At 50.1% G+C, this 23088-nt stretch overlaps 1 protein-coding gene across 4 annotated transcripts in view; it reads left to right on the top strand.

Annotated features, from left to right (window-relative positions):
• OLFML2B (olfactomedin like 2B) overlaps positions 1-23088 on the top strand; it is a 37864-nt gene that overhangs the window by 7836 nt on the left and 6940 nt on the right. For 2 of the 4 annotated variants that reach the window (XM_084796868.1, XM_084796870.1), the window contains exons 4-6: positions 9587-9763; positions 15725-15956; positions 17820-18332. In XM_084796868.1, the coding sequence (XP_084652994.1) occupies positions 9587-9763; positions 15725-15956; positions 17820-18332 (922 nt within the window). The remainder of the gene's footprint in view (positions 1-9586; positions 9764-15724; positions 15957-17819; positions 18333-23088) is intronic. The other 2 variants (XM_084796869.1, XM_084796871.1) reach the window with 1 other exon arrangement.

The following is a 23088-nucleotide window of genomic DNA, read 5'->3' as shown; positions in this document are numbered from 1 at the left end:
CAAAATTCGCATGTTTAGTAGCCAGCTTTGGACTTTTATAATAATAATCCTTGTATTTACACAGCATTTTACGGTTTTGTTTTTGTTTTTTTAACATTCCATATACATGGGCAGGATGTGAGACCTCAGGAAATTCCATGGCTTGCCTGAAATCAAGAGAAAAGACGCCCAGGGCTGGGTTCTGGTTCCGACCTTCTGGTTCTGGTCCAGAGCTCTTTCTAATGAATCTCAGAAGTTCCTTCGAGTTCTTGTTGTCTGCTCTGTAGGCATCAGTTGTCTTCCAAGGGGGTTTCTAGGTAGAACTGTGGCTGCGTCCCATACACATGAAGGTCCCACTCCACGGAGCTTTCCCTGAGCCAGACAATCCTAGGTGACAGGTTGCTGTGCTGACAGGAGCCTTCAGACCCATGAAGTGAGGCACTGTGTCTTAGGCTGAGGTGGACTGAGGCAGCCTGTCTGTCTGGGGTATGCAGTAATTGAAAAGGCAGAATGCTGGGTAAATGGAAAAAACACACACACACTTTCTCTCTCCAGCCCGGCTCTGTAAGAGGAATGGAAGGAAAATTCTGCTCCTACTCCTTCCTTGCAGATTCTTGAATCCCAAGGGGATTTCTCTGGAGGTCAGACAAGACCAAAGGAGGTCAGATCAGAGGGGCCGTCCTCTCAGAGTAAGCCGACTGCTTGGCAGCGCAAGTGGGCACACGTGTGCACATCTGTCTAGGGCATAAAGGAGAATGTAGGCATGGAAACCTCATTTGCAGATGAAAGAGGAAGGAAGAAGAGAGAAATGGATTCTGGTTCAGAGCTTCCTCGCTCTCAGTAAAGTCCTCCCTGGCGGCTCTGTCCATGGGCCGAGTAGAAGGTTTTGTTTTAAACGATGGAGAAGATACATGCTTAGGAAAACCCACAGTAAACACGCAGCTTGACAACTCACTATAATGCTAACCTGGGGGGAACCACCCTCCAGCTGAAGACACAGTGATGTTAGTACAGCCACAGCCCCCTAGGTCCTCCCAGGCTCACGCCAAGGGAAGTTGATCAGCTTTCTTCTTCTTCTTCTTCTTCTTCTTCTTCTTCTTCTTCTTCTTCTTCTTCTTCTTCTTCTTCTTCACATTGTTCTTTTTGTTGTTGTTGTTAAGATTTATGTATTTTATTTTTATGTGCCTGAGTGTTTGTCTACATGAATGTATGTGTACCACATGTGTGCCTGGTACCCATGGAAGTCAGAAGAAGGCATCAGATGCCCTTGAACTGGAGTTACAGAGGGTTGTGAGCCTCACGGTGGGTGCTGGGAACTGAAACCCTGTCCTCTGCAAGAGCAGCCAGTGCTCTTAAGCACGGGTCCATCTCTCCAGCCCCTCCTTGCTTTTCTGTATAATTTATTCTTTAAGGATGAGTTCCCAAGCATGGTCGTTTCACCTGTTTTTGAACTTTGATCATATAGAATCCTACAGAGCACATGTGTGTTTTCAGGAATGTGTTATGTATTGAGCTGCTGTCACCTGACTTCACATTGTTAATATTTAACTGTTATTTCTGTGTCTTTTGATTCACCCATTTTTATGCCTGTGTATTATTTTACTATATGGACATGTTGCAATTTATCTACTTTGGTGATGGTAGACATGCGAATTATTTCCAGATTCATCATTCAGAATATTCCAGGAACTCTGCTGTGTGGGAACAGCCCTGTGAATGTGCCCTTCCATGCTTACTTGCATTTTCTATGGCATAGGACAAGTAATGGAGTGAGTGGCTTATTAATTATCTTAGACCAGTGACTCTTAACCTTCCTAATGCTTTTAACACAGCTCCTCATGTTCTGGTGACCCTCCCCCCAACGATAAAATTATTTTTATTGCTACTTCATAACTGTAATTTTGCTACTGTTATGAATCATACTGTAAATATCTGATACGCAACCCAAGGGGTTATAACCTGCAGGTTGAGAACCACTGTCTTGGGCTTTAAGCAAATACAAGTTTATACACCCTCTAAGCAGACATGAACCTTCATCAGCACTTGATAATATTCGGCTTTCTAATCTGGGAAGGGGAGATATATCATAGTAAAAACCATTTTATTGAGTTCCAAAATCTGAGCCTCAAATATTTTTCCTGTTCACTTTGGGGAGGCCTGAAACAAGTACACCCTGCTTTTTAGAACTGGTCCAGGAAGAAGGGACAGCCCAACACTTTAAACATGGCCGACTCACGCAGTCCCCCTTCTGCCAATGGCTAGGGAAGGGAGGAGAATTTGGAGAACATGACTGGGGAGTTGGAGTTGAAAGATAGGTAGACACAGAGCATTAGTGCCAGGAGAGATTGGCACTGGAAGTGTAGGGGGGAAACCTCTATCTTCCAAAGACAACAGTAAACCCAGTTCATTGCATACAGCCCTAGATGGTACTGAGTCAACGTAAGCAAAGACTTTCATCCTGAACTACAGGTGTGCCAAGGGATGCAGGATGAGCCCGAGCTGTGATGCCTAGTATAGCATACTGCTTCCAAGCAGGTTTTAAAAGGATGTTGTATGGGACAGGATTTCCATAAGATATGCAGATTTCTGTAGAGCCCTCCCCCCTAGCCGCAGGAGACCTATAAATGCTTGGGTGTAAGCGTTTGGATAAACCTGTCTATGATTGGGGCTGTATGCATTTGTACATGTGTGACTGCAGATCCCCATACCTGTAAAATACATGATACCAGCTGGTGGCATTCACCTGTAATCCCAGCCCCCTGGGAGCTGGAGAGAGGAGGATAAAGAATTCAAGGCAATTCCCAGCTATAGGGAGTTCAAGGCCAGCCTGGCTGACTTAAGACACCATCTCAGATGACAGCAAAGAAGCACAGTTGCTGCTGCTGAGCCCTGCCCCTCCTGGTGTGTAGTTTTTTTTTTTTTAAATCCCTGTGCACAGATGAGCATGGCGGATGGCTGGGGGGTAGGGGGTGGGGGTGGAGGAATGGAGGGGACATTGTGTGTCAGCTGATTTTCCCCCCCAGATACTATTGCCTCCGAAGAAGATTAACCGTCTCTGATGAGTTTTTCCAGGGTCAGAACTAGCCCTCGCCCTCGAATGCACTGACCCAGGCTTTGGTGAGGTTCTCCCTGAAATCTGAAGCTCTGTTAGCAGCTGTGTTTCTGGCTCAGAAGGCAATGTCAGAGTAGTGTTCCTTACTCAGGGGGGATATATGTTTACACTAGCTAATAGGAAAATGTAATTTTCACCTGGGCAGTGCTGGCTCTGAGATAGGGAAACCGTCGCTTTCCAAGCTTGCCTCCCACCCTACCTCCCAGCCCTCAAAAAGCCTCAAGTGCTTACTCTCCTGATCAAAGGTGCCGCTTCAGAAGGGCCTCTCTGCAGTCATCTCGCCCTCGTGGCTTCCTTAAGTGCGGCTTTGGAGAGGGAGGTTCTTCTTGTCTCCTGAAGTACTCTGCTGAAGAGGCGGAGGGTCAGCGATAATGTTTCCAATATACATTTCAGCTTTACTTTAATTCAATTTACATCTTAATATGAGTTCAAGCTGAGGTATCACCTCTCCTGGGCTTACATATGCTCCAAATCAATTTGCTACTGTGGAATTCAAGCTCTACTTCTTGGCTAAAGGTATAGGAGTCAGCCTTCCGTCCGCTGGCTTAGGAACACCTCGTAGTTGCCAGGATATGAGAGAGAGTGAGGCTTGGTTTGGGGGAGTAAGCGTCTGAGGGGCTAACACACAACCTCATCCCCCCAGGGGCCCGGAATTTATCTGGTCTGTCTCTCCTTCCAAGCTTGGGATCTCCTGAGGGCAGCTGGGTAGCCGTCTTTTTTGTTCCCCAGGCCTGGATCAGCAGCACCTGACACACACACAAGCTGCTCAGCAGCTGTTCAGCTGGGGAGGGATTGAGAGCAGCAGCTGGTGGCTCCCTCACCCCCTAGGTCTGCCTGTGGCACCAGCTGTGGTCGGAGGGGATCGGGCACAGCCTGTCTGTCCTGCCGTCAGAAGCTCCGGCTGTTCCCAGCTGCTCTTCCCACTCTGGCTTCTTACTAGGAGCTGGGGGACAGCTGTCATCTGGGGTGGCTGTCCCTGGCCATCTGGTTCAAATTGGGTCCCTGAGGGCTCAGAGGGGGGCAGGGACAGTCAGGGCAAGCTGACAGGAACCGCTAGCCCTCCCACTGTAGACCCCCTTCACCCCAGCACATGTGCACAACACTGCTGCAAGACCACTTCAAACTTGCTCCGCACCTGAGCCTGGCCCAAGTAGCAAGTAGCCTGCTGCGTGTTCATGGGAGCAAGGTTTGGCCTACATGCAGTCTGGCCCAGCTTCCTCCTACATGCATCCCCGGTATCCTGGGGTGTCCTTTCTTTCCTCCCCGCCTCAGCCATACCGGCCACAGCCCTTCCTTCCTTTAAGATCTGTTCGTCTGCTACTGTCACTGTAAGAGCTACTCTACTGCAGCGGCGCCTGTAGTCTCCAGCCTTGTTTCACCCCAAGCAGTCTACCACACACAGCCCCTTCCTTGTCTGTTCTCTGTAACCACCCTGGGTGCGGCTGATGCCTTCATTTGTTCTCCAAGAGTCCTGGAGAGGTTTCATCGGTGGCTTGGTTATATAACCAGGCTGTGACCTCCAGAGCCTTTCTACACGCATGCACGCGCACGCACACACACACACACACACACACACACACACACACACACACACACACACACACGTCCTGGTTCTGGTTAGAAAAGCAAGGTCCTAGAGAGCTCCTGGAGCTCCCTGCTCCTGATGGCATCCATTCTACCTTCTGTCTGTAACCTACCATCCCCTACCCATGTCCAATTGAGGCAAGAAGCTTCACCCAGAGGATACCCTTGCACCATGCTCACCCCAGCAGTGTACACATCTGGGTGCACTGTCTTCCACACCTCTGCATAGTGTACGCTGACTAACTGCTGAGCAGTGTGCTGATAAAGGCCCCGTGCTGACCCTAGGACCACCTATGTGTTGTTTCCTCATTGCCAAGGGACTCTGCTCGACTACTCACATGCCCCCTCCCTCTGGTTTTTGTGCCTCTAGTTACAGTTAGAACTGACACCTTTTCCCGGTCTGGTGGCACGGGCTTGCTCTCAGCCGATAGCCTGCTATGCTGGAGTGCGTGACTCTCTAGCACGTGGCACTTTTTGAGGGAACACTCCCCAGCCCCCTAGCCCTGCCTAGTCTAGGGACTCATAATCAAGCCTCCAGATCCTTAATTGTGTTCAGACTTCTGCTCTAGTCCTCTGGGATGCCTTGCTCGTTCACTTTTCTCCCCACCCTCCACGTCATGGCGCCAGGATCCTTGGCAGGGGCCATGTAGTATGCTGGCTTAAGGCAGGATAGGCACCCTTCTCGCTGTTTTCAGCTGAGTTCGCATACATTGTAAATGTCATGAGCACAGCTGTCCCAGAGGGGAAGAGCTCAAGGCATGAGGTCATGGAGTTCTCTTACTTGCCAGGGTAGGATCCTAAGCACTCTGAGGCGGGAGGGGAGGGTGAATGCCACTCCCCACACCTCCAAGAAGGTGCTCCACAAAAGGCCCTTGGTGTGAGGAAGGCAAAACCTTGCTGAGGGCCAGCAGCAGTTCATGGGAGGTGGCTGCTTGGAGGTAGCCACAAAGGGACAGCTGCTGCTGCTGCCCTGGGGACATCAGCTGGCTCAGCCCAACAAGCTGACGAGGGGGTGGGGGGGGTGGGGGGGGATGATGCCACCTCCAGCCTAGTGTTTATTCAGGCGGCCAACAGTCTTTGCTGTTCCCATGAGGGAAATAAACTATACAGCTCCTCTGGGCTTTCAGAGCTGGCCTGCCTCAAACCCTCCTCTGTGAGAATCCAAAATAATGGCATTGCTGAAATCAGAAAGGGGATTGGAGACTATAAATCAATGGGCAGCGAACCCCTGGGGCCCGGCAGGCAGGAGGTGGGAGTTGCACCTGTGGGCTGCTGGAACCTCCCAGAGAGTTCTGGAAGCTCATGCTTGGGGTGTTCAGGACTCAGGGGGGCCACCTTTCACACAAGGAAGATACTCAAGCCCGCACGTCCCATCATCCTGAGCACTCCAAGATATTGGCACTTTAGCTGGAGTCCTGGGGCTGAGGACACAACTCAGTACCCGTGAAGTGCTGTCCCTGCCCTTGGTGAGGGGTCAACACTGGCCTTTGTTAGGTTACGTTGACATAGTTTCCACCCAATTCTTTTCTCTGGTTGATGTTTTCTCATCTCTTGGTCTGTTGCTTACTTCCTCCTCATGGAAAGAGATCTTCCCCCAGGGTGGGCTCCTCGCTGGTCTTGATCACTGAGCCACCCTGTCCCACGGTCCTCAGCATCCATGCACTAACAGAGAAATTCCACCACTGGTCTCTGCACTTACATGAGAAGCTACGGAACGGACAGGTGCTGTATGCGTGGTCGCATGGTTCCAGAGACCAGGAGCCTTTCCGCTCTCACTCAGGAAGACCCTGGCTGTCACAAATAGCTTCTTTCCCATTTCTGGTCACTTGTCCTGGAGCTATCTCAAGCTTCTTTTTGAGGCAGCATTTCACAGACTCCCATGTTGACTCTGCACACCTGGAGAGTTTGGGAGAATGCAGGTTCTTATTCTGCAGCTCTGGGAAAGGCCTGGGAATGGCATTTCTGTGCGTGGCACTGATTGTGCTGGCCTCTTGCTGTACTTTGAGTGGCGAGGATCTGTGGGAGTCCAGTATCCCAAGCCGTTCTGCAGATGCATGGCCTTGGTGCATCTGAAAGCAAGCTGCAAGGATGCTCTGGCATCTTTAAAGGGCTTGGTGCTGCTGGGGGCTGGCTGGGCTGGCTGGGCACCCTTAGTGGTCCAGAAAGTGAACATCAGGAGTGAAGACCAGGAGGCTGGTGATGAGTCAGCTCAGTCACTTTTTACTTATATTTTGTTGAGAGAGAGAGAGAGAGAGAGAGAGAGAGAGAGAGAGAGAGATAAGTGTATGTATGCCATAGCACACAGGTAGAGCAAAATTTATGGCTTCAGCTCTTCCCTTCCAACTTTATGTGGGTTCTGGGAATTGAACTTAGGTCTCCAGGCTTTTGAAGCAATTACCTTTACCCTCGGGGCATCTGCCAGTTTTTGTTTTGTTTTGTTTTGTTTTGTTTAATGGCATTTAGCAGCAGGTCTCAGCAACCACTCTATAATATGAAAAGTCAGGCCTGAGTGCTGGGGTCTATTCCAATAATGATAGACAATAACTACCTAATATGTTTCTTATACATTCAGCTGTATCGATTCATTTGATCCTTATAAGCACGCCCAGGGAATGTGCTAGTACTGTCAATTTTTCACTAATGGGAAATGGATATGGAAAGAGTTTAAATAATTTGCCTGAGATCACAGAGCTGGGAATAGCAGCAGTGAGCTATGAGCTGGACACTGTCCTCCTTAATCTATGGTTTTAACCATTGTACTCCCCCCCCCTCCCCGCCCTGAAAGCCTGTCAGCAAAGACCACACACACTCATTTTTGCTGAATTCTCCAAACCAGGCCCCTTTCTCACAGACTGTAGCTTCAACAGTTAATTCTGTGCAATTTAGAGAGTCTGGCTTGGGCTAAGTGCTAGAGAACAGGGCGAACCCGTCAAGGGCTGAGGGTGAAATGCCCCTAGAATGGTGAACTGGCCATTCTGAAGCCTGGAAAGTTTAACAAGAATCTACTGAGCTTCCCCTGGGCGCCCCACCCCCCTTGGAGCCCCAGTGTCTGGGTGTCACCGTCTTCTTGGCTATATGAGCATCACCTTGGCTCCGAGCCACCCAGGCTCCCTTCTAAGATATTAGTAACCCCATCACCAGGCTGCAGGGCTGGGGCTGGAAATGGGGCTGTATCTGATAAAGGGCAGAGAGCAAATGCGTCTTCTCTTTTGCTTGGTTTCTTCCTCTACCAACCTCACCGATCTCAAAAACAGGGCCCAAAGGTGAACTCATCTGACATCTAATGTTAATTGCTTTTGCATGTATGTGGTACTGGGAATTGAACCAAGGACCTCACACATACTAGGCAAGTGTTCTAATACGGACTGCATCCTCAGCTCTTTGTGTGTCTCTTATTTTATCAGTATGTTGCCAAAGCTGGCCTTGAGCCTGCTCTGCATCCCAGGCTGGCCTTGAGCCTGCTCTGCATCCCAGGCTGGCCTTGAGCCTGCTCTGCATCCCAGGCTGGTCTTGAGCCTGCTCTGCATCCCAGGCTGGTCTTGAGCCTGCTCTGCATCCCAGGCTGGCCTTGAGCCTGCTCTGCATCCCAGGCTGGTCTTGAGCCTGCTCTGCATCCCAGGCTGGTCTTGAGCCTGCTCTGCATCCCAGGCTGGTCTTGAGCCTGCTCTGCATCCCAGGCTGGTCTTGAGCCTGCTCTGCATCCCAGGCTGGTCTTGAGCCTGCTCTGCATCCCAGGCTGGTCCTGAGCTTGCAGTTGTTTTATTTCAGTCTTCTATACAGCTAGGGCTATAGGTCTGAGTCACCAACCCTGGTTACATAGAACATTTTATTTTATTTATTTTCAGAGCTGAGGGTAGAACCTGAGGCCTTATGAAAGATATAAAAGGCTTCTGCCACTGAGCTATATCCCCAACCTTGCCTTTAAAACCATTTATTTCTTTACTTATTTACTTATTATTTGTGCTCACTACTGGGCAGAGGGGGTCTCTAAGCTCTGTGGTTCAGATCTCACTGGCACCCACCTTCCTCTGTGGGTGCACTCCCCCGACTCCTCCACACTCCTGCTTGCATGTTCCGACCATCCTGTCCAGCATGTGCAGGCTCTGCAGCAGTGTCTCTCCCCAGTGATGGCAGCCACCTCCGCGAGACAAGAAGAACTCCAGGAGGGGCGTTTGGAGCCTTTCTTGCTCCGCCGTGCCAGCTAACCAAGATGCTGCTTTGGCCCTTTCTGGTGTGAAGCAAGCAGGCTTAGAGCATGGAAAGTGCCCACTTGGGGTCATTTCAGGCGGCTGTTTGCACGCACAGATAGGAAAGTTTGATGTCAGGCTGTGCATTTTCTATGTGAGTGATCCAAAAGGGCAGGGGAGGGATGGTTTGTGCTCATACAGAAGTGAAGTAAGTACACTCCTTTTGGACCAACTCTTCTAAAATCACTTCAATACCCTTCTTTCATACACTTGTGCCAGTGAATGGAACCGTTGCCACCAGTCTTCATCACTTGGCAGGGACACTGTATACAAATAACCAAAAAAAAAAAAAAAAAAAAAAAAAAAAAAAAAAAAGAATCTGGGTACCCTGGCCATTGCAGCAGTCCTAGGAAGGAAGCTATGTTAGTCTGGGTATTTCTAACAGTTGGGTGTCTTAGAACTGGAAACATTGCCTGGGTGCCTGTCACTGGTTCGCAGCACAGGGCTAGGCACACTGGCTGGTGTCTCAGCCACTGCAGGTGGCTCTGTCCTCTAGGCCTTCCCCATGTCTCTGCGTCACCACACTCTGAGCCAACGCCACATCTTACCTCCATGCTCCAAGCCATCCCCTCCTCGCCACGTTCTCACGGCTGCCAGTCACCAGTTGTCTGTCGTCAAAGCACCTTTTGATGCATCCTCTTTTCAAAAATTCTTTTCTTCTCAGGAAGTTTCTAAAAACCTCACCAAGGAAAATGAGCAAATCAAAGAGGACATGGAAGAAATTCGCACTGAGATGAATAAGCGGAGCAAAGAGAACTGCTCTGACGACATCCTAGACAGCATGCCGGACATACGCTCAGCCCTGCAGAGGGATGCGGCCGCGGCCTACGCCCACCCACAGGTACAGCCCCATCTCCCCAGGGCATCTTCTCGGCCTGGAAGTGTGAGATAAGCTTCAGGAAGAGCTCTTCAAGTTCTTCTACAGCCAGGGTCTCACGTCTATGTGTGATGTGTAGGGCTTGGCCTGGCTTCACTCAACACTGATGGCCAGGAAAGTTCAGCAAGTAAGGGTGGAAGTTGGTACTCAAATCTGGGTCTTCTGAGCCTTGGCCCCATTCTTCTCACAATATCCCATCCTGTTTTTGTGAGCATCCCTCGCAGGACATAAATGCTGTCTTACCTGGGACCATCCAGGTTTGCACCTGCCCTAGCATTATTTTTTAAAAGATGTATTCATTTTTTATTATTATGTATACAGTGCTCTGCCTGCATATACACTCACAGGCCAGAAGAGGGCATCAGATCACATTACAAATGGTTGTGAGCCACCGTGTGGTGACTGGGAATTGAACTCAGGACCTCTGAAAGAGTAGTCAGTGCTCTTAACCACTGAGCCATCTCTCCACCTCCCCAAGCCCCACCCCCATCCCCAGCGTCATTATTAATACCACATTTTTCCCTCTCAGAAATGTCTTAGCTTGGAGACAACAAATGATATGGTCCTCCTATTTATAAAGGACTCATTTAGTTACCAGATACTTTGATCACTGTGTGGCCATCACTGCAGTTCTGGAAAGCAGGCCAGATGCAGGTCAGTACCCCTAACTTACAGTTGGACATAGATTCTGGATCAGTTGGAAAGCTGTGGCAGAGCACTTCAAACTCTGTCCCTTCCACCCAGTTGTGTTCCTAGCACAAAGCTACCCATATATAAGATGGCTAATATAGTTTGAGTGATGCCACAAGGCCTACTTGCAGAAAAATATCACTTCACTTGGTAACCTTTTCATAAAAAATACTAGCTAGGCATGGTGGTACACTCCTTTAATCCCAGCACTTGAAAAGCAGAGGCAGGTGGATCTCTGTGAGTTTGAGGCCAGCCTGTTCTACATAGTGAGTTCCAGGATAGAACCATGCAGAGAGACTATGTCTCAAAAAAAAAAAAAAAAAAGAAAAGAAAACAACAACAACAACAACAACAACAAACAACAAAACTTCTATGTGGTTACATTTGTTTACATGCAATATAGTGAGCTGTGTACTGCATTAATGGCCAAGGAACAGGCACTGATTTAGAAGACAGTCCAAGGCCAAGAGCATGGAGGAAGAAACAAGCATTCTGGTGTGAGACCTGCAGAGCCCTGTTAGCAAGGCAGGTTGGATGATGTATCGTGAAAGGTCATTTCTGAAACCTGGCTCACTTTGCCTCTCTGAATCAGTGGTGGATGGCAGGGCTGAAACACTTTCTGGGTATGGGGTTGAGCAGAGCCTAGGTTAATTAGAGGCCTTGAGCTGGTTCGTCTGGGTGCAGTGACACATAAAAGGTGGGAAATGGGTTGCTCAGTTGTCTGTTACTGTAACAAACTACCTGAAGTAATCAACTAACAAAGAGGAATGGTTTGGTTTTGACTTGTGGCCTCAGAAGTTTCTGCGCATTGTCATTGGTTTGGGGGGCGGGGGGGGTATGTGGTAAAGCTCTGCCACTTACCCCAGGATTTGGGGAAGGAAAAGGGAAGTGGAAAAGACTACAGCCCTGAAGACCTAACTTCTCCCACAAGGCCCCATGCTTTAAAGCTTGTACCACATCATAGCACCATAGGCTAGAGACCAAGCCCTCGATAAATGGGTCTTTGAGAGATTTAAGATCCAAATTATAGCAGGTCACATTGCTTTGTGGTACTCTGTTAACCTGGGTCATTGTGAATTTGCATAGAGAGGAAGGCAGGCTCTGTACGTAGGCTCAGAACCCCTTGGTTTGTTTGTATCCTAGGCTAGCTGCAAATTTCCTATGTAGCCAAAGATAGCCTTGAACTCTTGAATTCCCTGCCTTCTCCTTCCAGATGTCTGGATTACAGGTGTGGGCTACCTGTAATGGTGTGCGCGGTGCTAGGGATTGAACACCGGACTTTGTGCAGGATAAGCATTCTTCAAGCTGAACTACAGTCCCAACTTACAGGCTCAGAACTCTTGGGCAAAGAAACTCATCATAGTGGGGCCAAGCAGGCATCCCTGGTGGGCTGGGAAACTTTGGGGCACATGTGTTCTGAAGGCAAGATGACAGATGATGACTTTGAGACAGCAACTACTGGGAAAGTCTGGTGTGTGGACATCCCCTATATGTTAAGTCAGAAGCAATTTCCTGCTGGAAAGTGAGGAGGAGCGGTCATTATCTGGCTTCCGATGTATCTGGAAGCATTATATTCCTTCAGAAATAATTTTTCTCATTTTGAGTGTCCCTGACATGTTGGCCACTAAACATGTGTTTGGCCTGCCTGGTGGGTCACCCCTGAGGGAACCTGAAATCATAACTCCAAAGCCAGAAGATTTGGGGGACCAGAAGGAGACTTAAGGGCACCTGTTCCCCACACTTGGATCTCGTGCCCCTCATCTCAGCCCCCGCCCCCACACTGCCCAGTGCAGCCAGCATTCCCTGCCTTCCACTTCCAGCTTCCCAGTCAGCCGGCTACATTGGAGAATGTGGTCTGTTGTCTTGATGACAAATTCTGTGGTGTGTCCAGGAACCCAGCTCAGATTTTCTGAGGGCAAACTGCAAGCCGAGTCAAACACATCAAACTCTTTTTTTTCTCCTTGCTCAGCAAAAGTCTCCATCCTTCCCTGAGTCCCCACAGCACACACTGCTGAAGTTAGCACAATCCACCCAGCCAGCCTGGTAGTGCAGAGGGAAATGTAAGATGCCCAAAGGTAGCCTCAGTCTCTCCCTGTGTACGCAGCCCTGTGTCTTTGGTGAGCACCACGGGAGATGGTTTGCCTGTTTACTTCTGGTTCTTGAAGATGATGTCAGGCAGTTCTTGGGATAGCGACTGATTGTCTGTAAGGTGGGCTTCCAGCATGTTTAGAAGGTTGGTGGGGAGGCACGGAGGCTAACTTGGTAGTGGAAAGAGCAGAGTGGGAACGCTGGATGCCCAGAGGTGGTGAAATCATTTGGCAGACACTTAGATGAACAGAGAGGCAATCAGAACATGGTGGGGGCAGCTGCTGCCCATTTCAACTCGTCGCCAGCAAATCCAAGGAAATTATATGGTGTCTGGTAAAGGCTGTCCGCCCGTCTTGCTCCATATCCTTGGCTGGGACAAAGCACTACCGCCCTGCCCTTTCCAGAGAGCCTGGAACTTAAAGACAGTTCCTGGGGTTTGCCACAAAGAAATGACAGCTCACTCCGGTAACACAGAGGGAAACCAGGGCCAGCAATTAGATGCTCCTGGGCATTTGAGGTACGGGTTGCAGCAGGGGCCTCCTGTCAGCCTCCCAGGCAGCTTTTTCCACTGGGAAATGAACCATCTACCACGTCTGCTGGGCTGGCCAATTTTTGGATGGCAAATAAATAGTCCCGAGGTCACAACCAATGTGGCTTTAATGTAGGGAGAAGCACAGGCCCAGGAAGTAGCAGCCACTTCACTGAGTGATTTTTTTTTCCTAGAGTCACTAAATGACTGTTTCCTCATCCATTTAACGCTGGTAGCATTTACCTGACTCCACTGTTGTGAGGATGAAAAATAATATATAGTGGATAGGGCCATAAGAGGTGCCCCCTTAAATGGCATCACCAACAACCAGACACCCCCATACTTTTGGTAGAGGTTACCAAACAGAGGTTTGAGGGAGGAACAGGGAGCTGGCATGGAGGATGCAGGCTGCCCAGGGCACAGCCAGCATACTAGTATGTTTTGTATTCTCCTGGGCAGTTCTCTTGCCCCAGTGAAGGAAGATTGGCAAAGAGGTGTACACATCCTTCCAGCTGTCTGTCACCACTTCATGCCAGAGAGGCACGTATTTAGGGGCTGCCATATCTATTGCACTGTCTGGTTAAACTCTTGCCACGAGAAAACAAGCATAAACGTGAGATGTGGTTGGAAGTGAGCATCCCCGGCTTTCCTCAGGCGGGACTTTAAAGGTTAGAACAAAAGCCTCGCTTGCCGCCCTCTGTGCACAGTGAGAGAGAGAGAGAGAGAGAGAGAGAGTGTGTGTGTGTGTGTGTGTGTGTGCGCGCGCCCATGGTAGCTGGACTACAGCTCATGTGGTCCTACTCTGTTCAGGACACGGCTCTGGGCTGAGGTCTTGTATTTATTAGGGCCTTCCTCCCAGGTAGATGGTAGATATCTCCAAGGAAGGCTTGGAAGTTCAGCGCTTAAGGAAGCTTCCGCTCTCCTCTGGGCCAGATGGATGCTGTTGGCTTAGGTGACTATAGGAAGCCACCTCTACTCAGACACTAGAGTCCTTGTGAGAGCAGCACTGGCCACACATTCCTACATGTCCACTGCTCTCACTGGAGTCACCTCCTAGGTGGCCCTGACTTTGAGTCCAGTAAGCACTAATCTTGCACCCACAGTCCTTTGCTTACCAAATGTGCCATTGCCCTCCCCAGGGAGGACCTAGAGACCCTGTCATACAGCAGGCCCCGGGAGGCCAGTGTGAGGCAAGCAGCTCTCTGAAGGACAAGACAGGTCTTTACCACAGCCAGCACCCTCGAGGTGACATTGTCATAGTGTCATCAGGATTCCCGAGACACTGGGCCACCTACTTTGAAGCTTCATTTGACTTGCTAAAATCAAATGCCAGTCACAAATGTAGGCAGTTCCTCGGGATTTGTTAGGATACGAAACTTTAATAACTATTAAGGACCGTGTGCCTGGGGAAGTCAGCGTGAGATGGCCGCTAGTCTTTCAGATTGCCACAGTCTAGAGAAGCAACAGCTTCCTTAAGTGGGACCCATGGAAAGCATCTGGGAGAGGCCCTGCCATGGGAGTACAATGTGCTCTTAACCTCTGAGCCATCTCTCTAGCTCCAAAGTGTAATCTTATATCTCTTGGCAATTGAGTCTGTGACTCAAAGACAGTACCTTTAACATCGGAGAAGGCTTCTAGGCTGGCCTCTGACTCAGAGATCCGCATGCTTCTGCCTCCTGAACGCTAGAATTAAAGGTATTCATTACCATACCGGGCTTGTGTCTTAGTTTCTTAATCTGTGAAGGGGCGTGATAAAAATGGGGTTGACCCCTTCCCCCTCCTTTTCAGTTTAGTGTAGACCAGGCTGGTCTTGAACTCACAGAGATCTATCTGCCTCTGTGTAGCTGATCCTTTGTGGGCTCCTTTCTCTTTTCCACCCTTCTCCACTCTTTTTAATCCCCTAACACTAGATAGGAGAGAGAGAGAGAGGAAAAAAAAAAAAAGGATAGAAGGGAAAGGGGGCATCATTAGATAACTTCCTGTACTTCCTGCTGATTATGGGTGTCAAGTTCCTTAGGGCAAGTTTGATCATCATCATCAAGATGTCTAATTTCCTCTTGTTGTTTCTTGGCACACGACTACTTGACAAACTGCAACCAACAGGACCCAACAGCCAACCAGCCAACAAAAGCAACCCCACCTCTCGGGGCTCTAGCATTTATATATCCACTGAAAAGTTCCCAGAATTCCAAACGTCACACACTCGCAGAAACTATCTGCAGCTGGCAAAACCACGCCCCTGCTAGAGCAGGAGACAAATCACAGTCACCAGCTGTGAAGCAGCCTCATATCCCCCACACCTGGCATTAAAAGGAAAACATATTCCCATAATATTTCTGGTGTTTTTTTTTTTAAAGAAACCAAAATTAAAATGACAAAATTCTCACTACACCTCTGCCTCCTGAGTGCTGGGATTAAAGGCGTGTGCCACCAAAGCCTGGCAGTATTCCTGATCCTTAAGGCCGAATGCAAAGATACGTCAGCTGACATAGTTAAACACACACCAAGCACTCCTAGGAAGTGCTGCTGCTGTATTTGACCTCCACCTCATCATTTTCCATCCCATCCCATCTCTCTCACCAGTGATTGACTTGATCCTCCATTTTATTCCCTCTGAGGAACAGTATGAAGAGAGGTTTCTGCAGGAGGAAACTGTGTCACAGCAGATCAACTCCATCGAACTCCTGAGGACACAGCCGCTGGTCCCACCTGCAATGATGAAGCCACAGCAGCCCCTGCAGAGACAGGTGCACCTGCGAGGTCGGCTGGCCTCCAAGCCCACTGTCATCAGGGGAGTCACCTACTACAAAGCCAAGGTCTCTGAGGAGGAAAATGACATTGATGAACAACGTGAGTCTGGGTCAGCAGGACAGAGGTGGAGTGGGGAGGAGATGGCCATTTGGATTTTTTTTTCCAAGACAGGGTTTCTCTGTGTAGCCTTCTCTGTCCTGGGCTTGCTTTGTAGACCAGGCTGGCCTCAAACTCACAGCGATCCTCCTACCTCTGCCTCCCAAGTGCTGGGACTAAAGGTGTGCGCCACCACACCCAGCAGCAATTTGGATCTTGCAGAGATTCTGCAACCCATCTGTAGTCCAGGAGCCTTAGGCAGATCACTTAACGTCTCTGGGTGTTAGAAGATGCTAAGCGAAAGGTAGCTGAGCAGGGGGGACCACTGCACCCTCCCGACCTATCCTTCCAGTTTACAGATGGGGAAGCCAAGGCTTGGGCAGATGACTTTCTTGGAGACACTTGCTAGGCTCTGCCATCTGCTCTATGTTCTTCTTCCAGTCCAGCCATTAGGATGTTTTCTCCCTGCCCGTCACTTGCAGTTTCATTTCCCTCCTGGCGTTCTTGGTGAACCACTGAAATCTCACTTTCCGGGTCTTTCTGTTGCACCTAGATCTCTGTGTCCCTTCCAATAAACCTTTGCCTTCCCTGGTTTGTCTGCTCAGAAGCCTTTGGCCTCGCCCCTTTCACTCAGGATACAAACTGAATTCTATGCAGAGACGCCCAAACTGCCCGCCATCTAAGCTCAGTTTTCCTCTGACCTTACCTCCCGCTCACACCCTCTGCTGTGTCTGCACTGGGCACTTCATCACTCCTCGGCCCCCGCAGGCTTGTTCAGGACCCATGCCTTTGCATTATTGTTTATTTCCCCCCTCCCCCGGAGTCCTCCTGTCACCCACCTCTACGCCATTACCTTTTCCAGGAGGACACACTGCCTACCCACCTCAGTGAGCCTCATCTGACCTCTCCAGTCACTCCTGCGAGCTCCCATCCTTTTTCTTTTCTTTTCTTTCTTCCTTTAAATGTTTCCTAGCTATTGTTCTGAAGGCTGGCCTCTGACTGGCTATGTAACCCAGGCTATCCTTGAACTCCTAATCCCCTGACTCACTTTCCCAAGTGCTAACATTGCAGGTGTGAGCTGCCCAGGCTCATAGCCCAGCCCTCCCTCCCTCACCCTGGGATAAGGAGAGCAATAATTTGTCCAGAGGCCCTCGAAGCCTCTGTGTAGCAAGAATTTTGTGATTTTTTTTGGTTTCTTAAAGAAAAAGAAAACCCATAGAAATGTTATGGGGATATGTTTTCGTCTTCACCCTCAGGTATGGGGATAAGAAACTGCTTCACAGAAGGTGACTATGATTTGCCTTGTGCTCTAGCAGGAGCGCTGTTGTTAGCTGGTTGGTGGTTGGCTGCTGTTGGTTGCTGGTTGTCACATAGAGCAAAGAAACAGCCAGAAGAAATTAGGCAGCATGACAGCAAAGGTGAAACTTACCCCAAGGAGCTCGACACAAAGTACAGGAAGTAGTCTAATGAGTAACACCGCCCCCCCTTTCCCCTTGTCCTTTTTTTCCTCTCCTATCTAGTGTTAGGGGGTTAATAAGAGTGGAAGGGAGAAAATGGAACTTATAAAGTAGCAAACGCTGCCTGCACTTCTACGAAGCATCTTCCTGGCCATCTTCTCGATCCCCATCCAGAAGGGTTTGGGGGGTGAGACCTCAGCTAAGGGGCTTGTATAAAATCTCCAAGGCCCCGAGTTCAATCTCCAAAAAGAAAATAAAATTGACAAGGTAAAATCCTGGCTGTGCTCCGTCTCCAAGCTCACTGCCATGTCGCAGCAAGGAGCCTCCATTTGCCTGCTAGTTGCCGCTTGCTCTTGGTCACAGTGTTTCCTGCCCCATGCCACAAACGAGCCTCGTGTCTATTCCATAGATGATGAGCTTTTCAGTGGGGACAGCGGTGTAGACTTGCTGATTGAAGATCAGCTCCTAAGACATGAGGACCTGCTGACAAGAGCCACCCGGAGGCCGGCCACCACGCGTCACGGCGCCGCCGTAACAACTGATGCTAGCGTCCAGGCCACAGCCTCGTCCTCAGCACCGCCACAGGCATCTGCCTCAGCGCCCAGCCTTATTGACTCTGCTACCCGGGCCTCAGATGGGCAGCTCTTGGCAAGCCCACAGACCAGCACAGTGTTTCCAGAGCCCACGGAAGCGACGGCTTCTACTCAAGCCCCGCTCACCACCGTGGCCCACACAGCCATCCAGCCACCTCCGGCAATGTTTCCTGGGGACATGTTTGTAGACGCTCCATACTTGGTCCCAGAGTCTCCTGACGCAGTTGGGACAGACATGCCAGAGGAAGAGGGGACTGCCGGGAGGGAAGCAACCTCTGCTGGCCCCATCCTGAGCCCTGAAGAAGAAGATGACATCCGTAATGTCATAGGTGAGTTCTTCTTGCCTGGACTAGAGGTCCTCTGGTCAGTTCAGTAAAAGGTAAGAGAGCTTTGTTGGGGACAGGGACTGGGAAGCCAGGCTTTTAGCAGGGGTGGAACACTGGCCTTGCACGAGTGAGGCTCTGGGCCTCACCCTTCCTCTGCCAAAGCAATGCAACACAAGAAAGGTCAGTGGTGGTGTATCTGTGACCAGTAGTTACTTTTTTACAATCAGCAGCATGGCCAACCTTTTCAAGTTGGCCTTTACAGAGTTCACACTGAAGGACTGTGCTATAGAGTTTGAAAAAGAAGCCTGCAGGCAAAGCTTATATTTTAATTAATTTTATAATTTTGTTTTGCTCTGTCTGTCGTGTGTGTGTGTGTGTGTGTGTGTGTGTGTGTGTGTGTGTGTGTGTTTACATGTGTATGTGGGAATGCATGGACATGTATGTGGCAGTCCTAAGATGCTACCATGAATCTTCCTTGACAGTGTTCCACTTTATTTACCGATCCTTGACAGTGTTCCACTTTATTTACCGAGGCAGGTTCTCTCACTGAACCTGGAGCTCGCTCCTGAAATGCCCTGTCTCTGCCTCCGGAGTGATGGGACTATAGGTAACCACTACACTACCCTGACTTTTAAGTGGTTATGGGGACCTGAACCCCAATCCTCAGACTTGTGTTTCACCTCCTAACCATCATATCAACCTTTCCTTTCCCCTCCTCCCTTTTCCTGTCCTCTTCTTTCCTCCTTACCCTCCTTAGCCCTTCCCTCCCCCCTTCCTTTCCTTTCCTTTCCTCTCTCTCCCCATTTGCCCTTCACTTTCTTTTCTTCCTTTTCCTCCATGGGATGTAAGAGCCAAAGGCAAGCTTCCCACTACATGGACGACCACCTTTTCAAAGCCCCATGTCCTCCTTTGTCTGCGGAATGTTCTAGATGCTAAATAGAAGCCCTCTCTTTTACCCTAGCCCAGGGCTGCCCTGAAACTACAGCCCCAGACCCAGCTCCTTGAGCTCCCTTGGTCCATATTCCGCGCTTCAGCTTCCTGGCACCCTTGGGTAGGATGGGAAGTTCTTTTGGCTGTTTCACTGCCTGTCCCCACTGCCCTATGCAGGTAGATGAAAAACTCTCAGTGGAGAGAGTCTGCAGATGAGGTCCAGATACCTTTGGTCCTAAGGCCATCAGGTTTGAGCCTAGGAGCCTCTTCTTCATAGACTGGCTAGTCAAAAGTGGGGTTCCCCACTGTCTCCAGCCTGGGTCCTACCCCAGCCTCTCTACCTGCCTTCGCAGACTTTCCACCAGTGGATCTTTAAACCAGAGTAACCGCCGATAGGTGCTTATCTGGAGTTCTCGGGCCTTGGCCGTCTTAGTAGCTCAGCTGGTCTGCAGAGAACACCTGTGTCCTGACAGCGATTTCCATGATGGCAGGAGCTGTAGGCTGGGGACACACGTTCTCCTGTGGCTTAATATTCTGTTTGACTGGGCTGAGTCTTGCAGACTCTGGCAGGGGGTGTTGTCTCAAAAGCACTGGGGCTCCTGCCGTTTCTATTTGCTCAAAACAGCAAGCAAACAAACAATGTTTTGGACTGTGACATAGATGTAGTGTTTTGCCCAGGTGCCAAGGGTGTGACAAGGGGGTGACCTGGGGAAGAAGTGGTTCCCCCTTTTTGTTAGTCTCACAGGAACATACAATGCATTGTGCTAATATTTACCACCCCTCTCATTCCCCTCTGTTAGCCCCTCCTTCCCCTCTGTTAGCCCCTCCTTCCCCTCTGTTAGCCCCTCCTTCCCCTCTGTTAGCCCCTCCTTCCCCTCTGTTAGCCCCTCCTTCCCCTCTGTTAGCCCCTCCTTCCCCTCTGTTAGCCCCTCCTTCCCCTCTGTTAGCACCTCCTTCCCCTCTGTTAGCCCCTCCTTCCCCTCTGTTAGCCCCTCCTTCCCCTCTGTTAGCACCTCCTTCCCCTCTGTTAGCCCCTCCTTCACCCCTGTTAGCCCCTCCTTCCCCTCTGTTAGCCCCTCCTTCCCCTCTGTTAGCCCCTCCTTCCCCTCTGTTAGCCCCTCCTTCCCCTCTGTTAGCACCTCCTTCCCCTCTGTTAGCCCCTCCTTCCCCTCTGTTAGCCCCTCCTTCCCCTCTGTTAGCACCTCCTTCCCCTCTGTTAGCCCCTCCTTCCCCTCTGTTAGCCCCTCCTTCCCCTCTGTTAGCCCCTCCTTCCCCTCTGTTAGCACCTCCTTCCCCTCTGTTAGCCCCTCCTTCACCCCTGTTAGCCCCTCCTTCCCCTCTGTTAGCCCCTCCTTCCCCTCTGTTAGCACCTCCTTCCCCTCTGTTAGCCCCTCCTTCACCCCTGTTAGCCCCTTCTTCTGCTCTCAGCCCTTTCTTCCTGACTGGTAACACCTCCCCCCCCCCCCACTGGTAACACCCCGCCCCCCCGCCCCCCCCCCCCCCCCCCGCACCTATTAGCAGGCAACAGCTCTTCAGGGAGGGGCGGGGCCTCATGGGGCAGGATGGAATGCTGAAGGGCTGCACCCACAGCTGCGCCCACAGCTGCCGTGTGTTCATGGTTACGCACACATATCTGGATGGTAGGGTTTTGTGGCAGTCCTCCTCAGCCTCTTGGCTCTTAGCATCTTTCTGCTCTTTGGGTAATTATTCCTCATCACTTCTTGCCGTCAAGAGCCTCCCACTGGCTGCTGGTAGTGTGAATAAGGTTTTGTTTCTAGAACCTTCTCTGTGAATTCCTGACTTTCCTGTGCCTGGCTAAGCAAGAACACGACATGCCGCTGCCTCCCAGCCCTCAGTTAAGCAAAGGTCCTTTGACTGAAACATATACAGGCCACTGCGTGGCAGCGGGCTAAGGCAGTTTGTTGTTTGTTTGTTTTTGTTTTGTTTGTTTGTGTCTTTTTGGGGGAGAGTTGGTAGTTTTGATTTTTTTTTTTTTATAATTTAAGATGGATTTTTTTTCTCTTTGCTTTTCCTAAACAAAACAAAACAACATTTTGCCCTCCAATTCACAGTCTTTCTAACTCAGCTTCCTGAGTGCTAGGATAATAGGCGTGAATGAACTACCATATGCTTTTTGTTTTGGTTTGTTTTGTTTTTGAGACAGGGTCTCTCTACATAGTTCTTGCTGTCCCAGAGCTCACTATGTGGACCAGGCTAGATTTGAACTCGCAGAGAGCTTCCTGCATCTGCCTCCCAAGTGCTGGGAATAAAGGCATGCCCCACCATGCCTGACCTTACCATGTGGTTTTAAAGGCCTTTAAACCTAAGTTTGGCCTCAACTTTCACCTCCTGGTCTTCCTGACTCGTTGGAGTTTTGGAATTATAGGTGTGTATCACTAGAGTCAGGGCGTATGTAGTGCCCAGGATAAACTCCAGGGCTTCACACATGCGAGCTACATCCCCAGCCTCCAAAAGAACTATCTTACCCCACGTGTCTAGACCTAAGATACCCAGCACTATCCTCAAGGAAATATTAAATCCTCAGGAAGTTTTCTAACACAAGGAAATGGGGATTGTGTTTTATTGGGCCCTGTAATATAGCTCTAAGACAGATGGAGAGAGAGAGAGAGAGAGAGAGAGAGAGAGAGAGAGAGAGAGAGAGAGAGAGAGAGAGAGAGAGAGAAGATCCTGGGAGTGCCAAGTGGCAGCCTGGGCTCAGGAGAGACTGAGGACCCAGGAGCCCGGTGGCTCTGCTCAGCTGCTCCAGCTGTCGCAGAGAACTAGAAAGCTTGTGCTAAATGGCCATGGCTCTGCAGATTCCTAGACATTCTCAATGCCAAGTCCTGATGTGATTTTTACAAGGGGCCAGTTAGGGGCAGCGGCGGGGGAGGAAACACAAAGAGGACAGTCAGCTTATGACAATACCAGCAAGCGTTTGTCTCATATTTGAATCTACTATGATCTGTAAAGAATGTCTCCCCCACAGAGCACATGGCCTGAGAAACCCCAGGGCTTGGCCATGCACTCTGGCAGTGGTGTGAGGGGCCAGGCCTGCCTGCCTTCGGCCAGGGGAGGCTGCTGCAGAGATGCCCGGGGAGAGGGATGCTGATGTGGGCTAGGGCTTTGCTTTCCAAGAGCCTCCATGGTTTCAAGCCTCTTCCAGTAGGACAGACAGCTCCTTAGCAGAGGCCACAGGCACAAGTCTCTAGTCATTCCTCTAACTCAGCCCTTAGCTCCCTGAGGATCTGGCTGTCTCCTGACACAGGTCCCAGAAATGAGTCTATAAAGTAGAATTGCTCCCTTAGATGTGTACAGGACCAGAGTCTGAGGCCCTCATGGAGGATAAGGCTTTTTGTACGTCAAGCTACACTCTTCGGTGCCAGGCCATGGGGATCTAGACTGAGCAGGGCTGAGCATGGGAGGGCCAGCAGCCACGGTGGCAACCTTGTCTGGAGGCACAGCAAGCATCGGGTGCATGTGGCCCTGTTCTGCTGTGGGGCTCTCTATCCAAAGGCGGTCATAGATTGCAGGTTCACAGGACAGAGGGTGCCTCCAACACCCACTCCATGACAGTTAGAGCCAGGCTTGGAAGGGGAGGGAAAGGCAGCCTGGATGTCCATTCACAGAAAGCAGAGAGACGTAACAGAAGTGGAGTAATTCTCAGAGCCCTTTGCCAGGGACATACTTCTAGCAAAGCTCAACCTCCTAAAGGTTCCATAACCTCCCCAAATGACACATGTGCGCGTGGGGGATATTTTTCTCTCAAACCACCATACCTTAAGAATTTCAGAATGGCAGCTTCAGGGAATTAACATGGAACAGACCCTGC

The sequence above is a fragment of the Acomys minous genome (genome assembly GCF_964271855.1).
Source record: "Acomys minous genome assembly, chromosome: 1".
NCBI lineage: Eukaryota > Metazoa > Chordata > Mammalia > Rodentia > Muridae > Acomys > Acomys minous.
The sequence above is the reverse complement of the archived record's forward strand: the minus strand, read 5'-3'. Positions and strand labels throughout refer to the sequence as shown.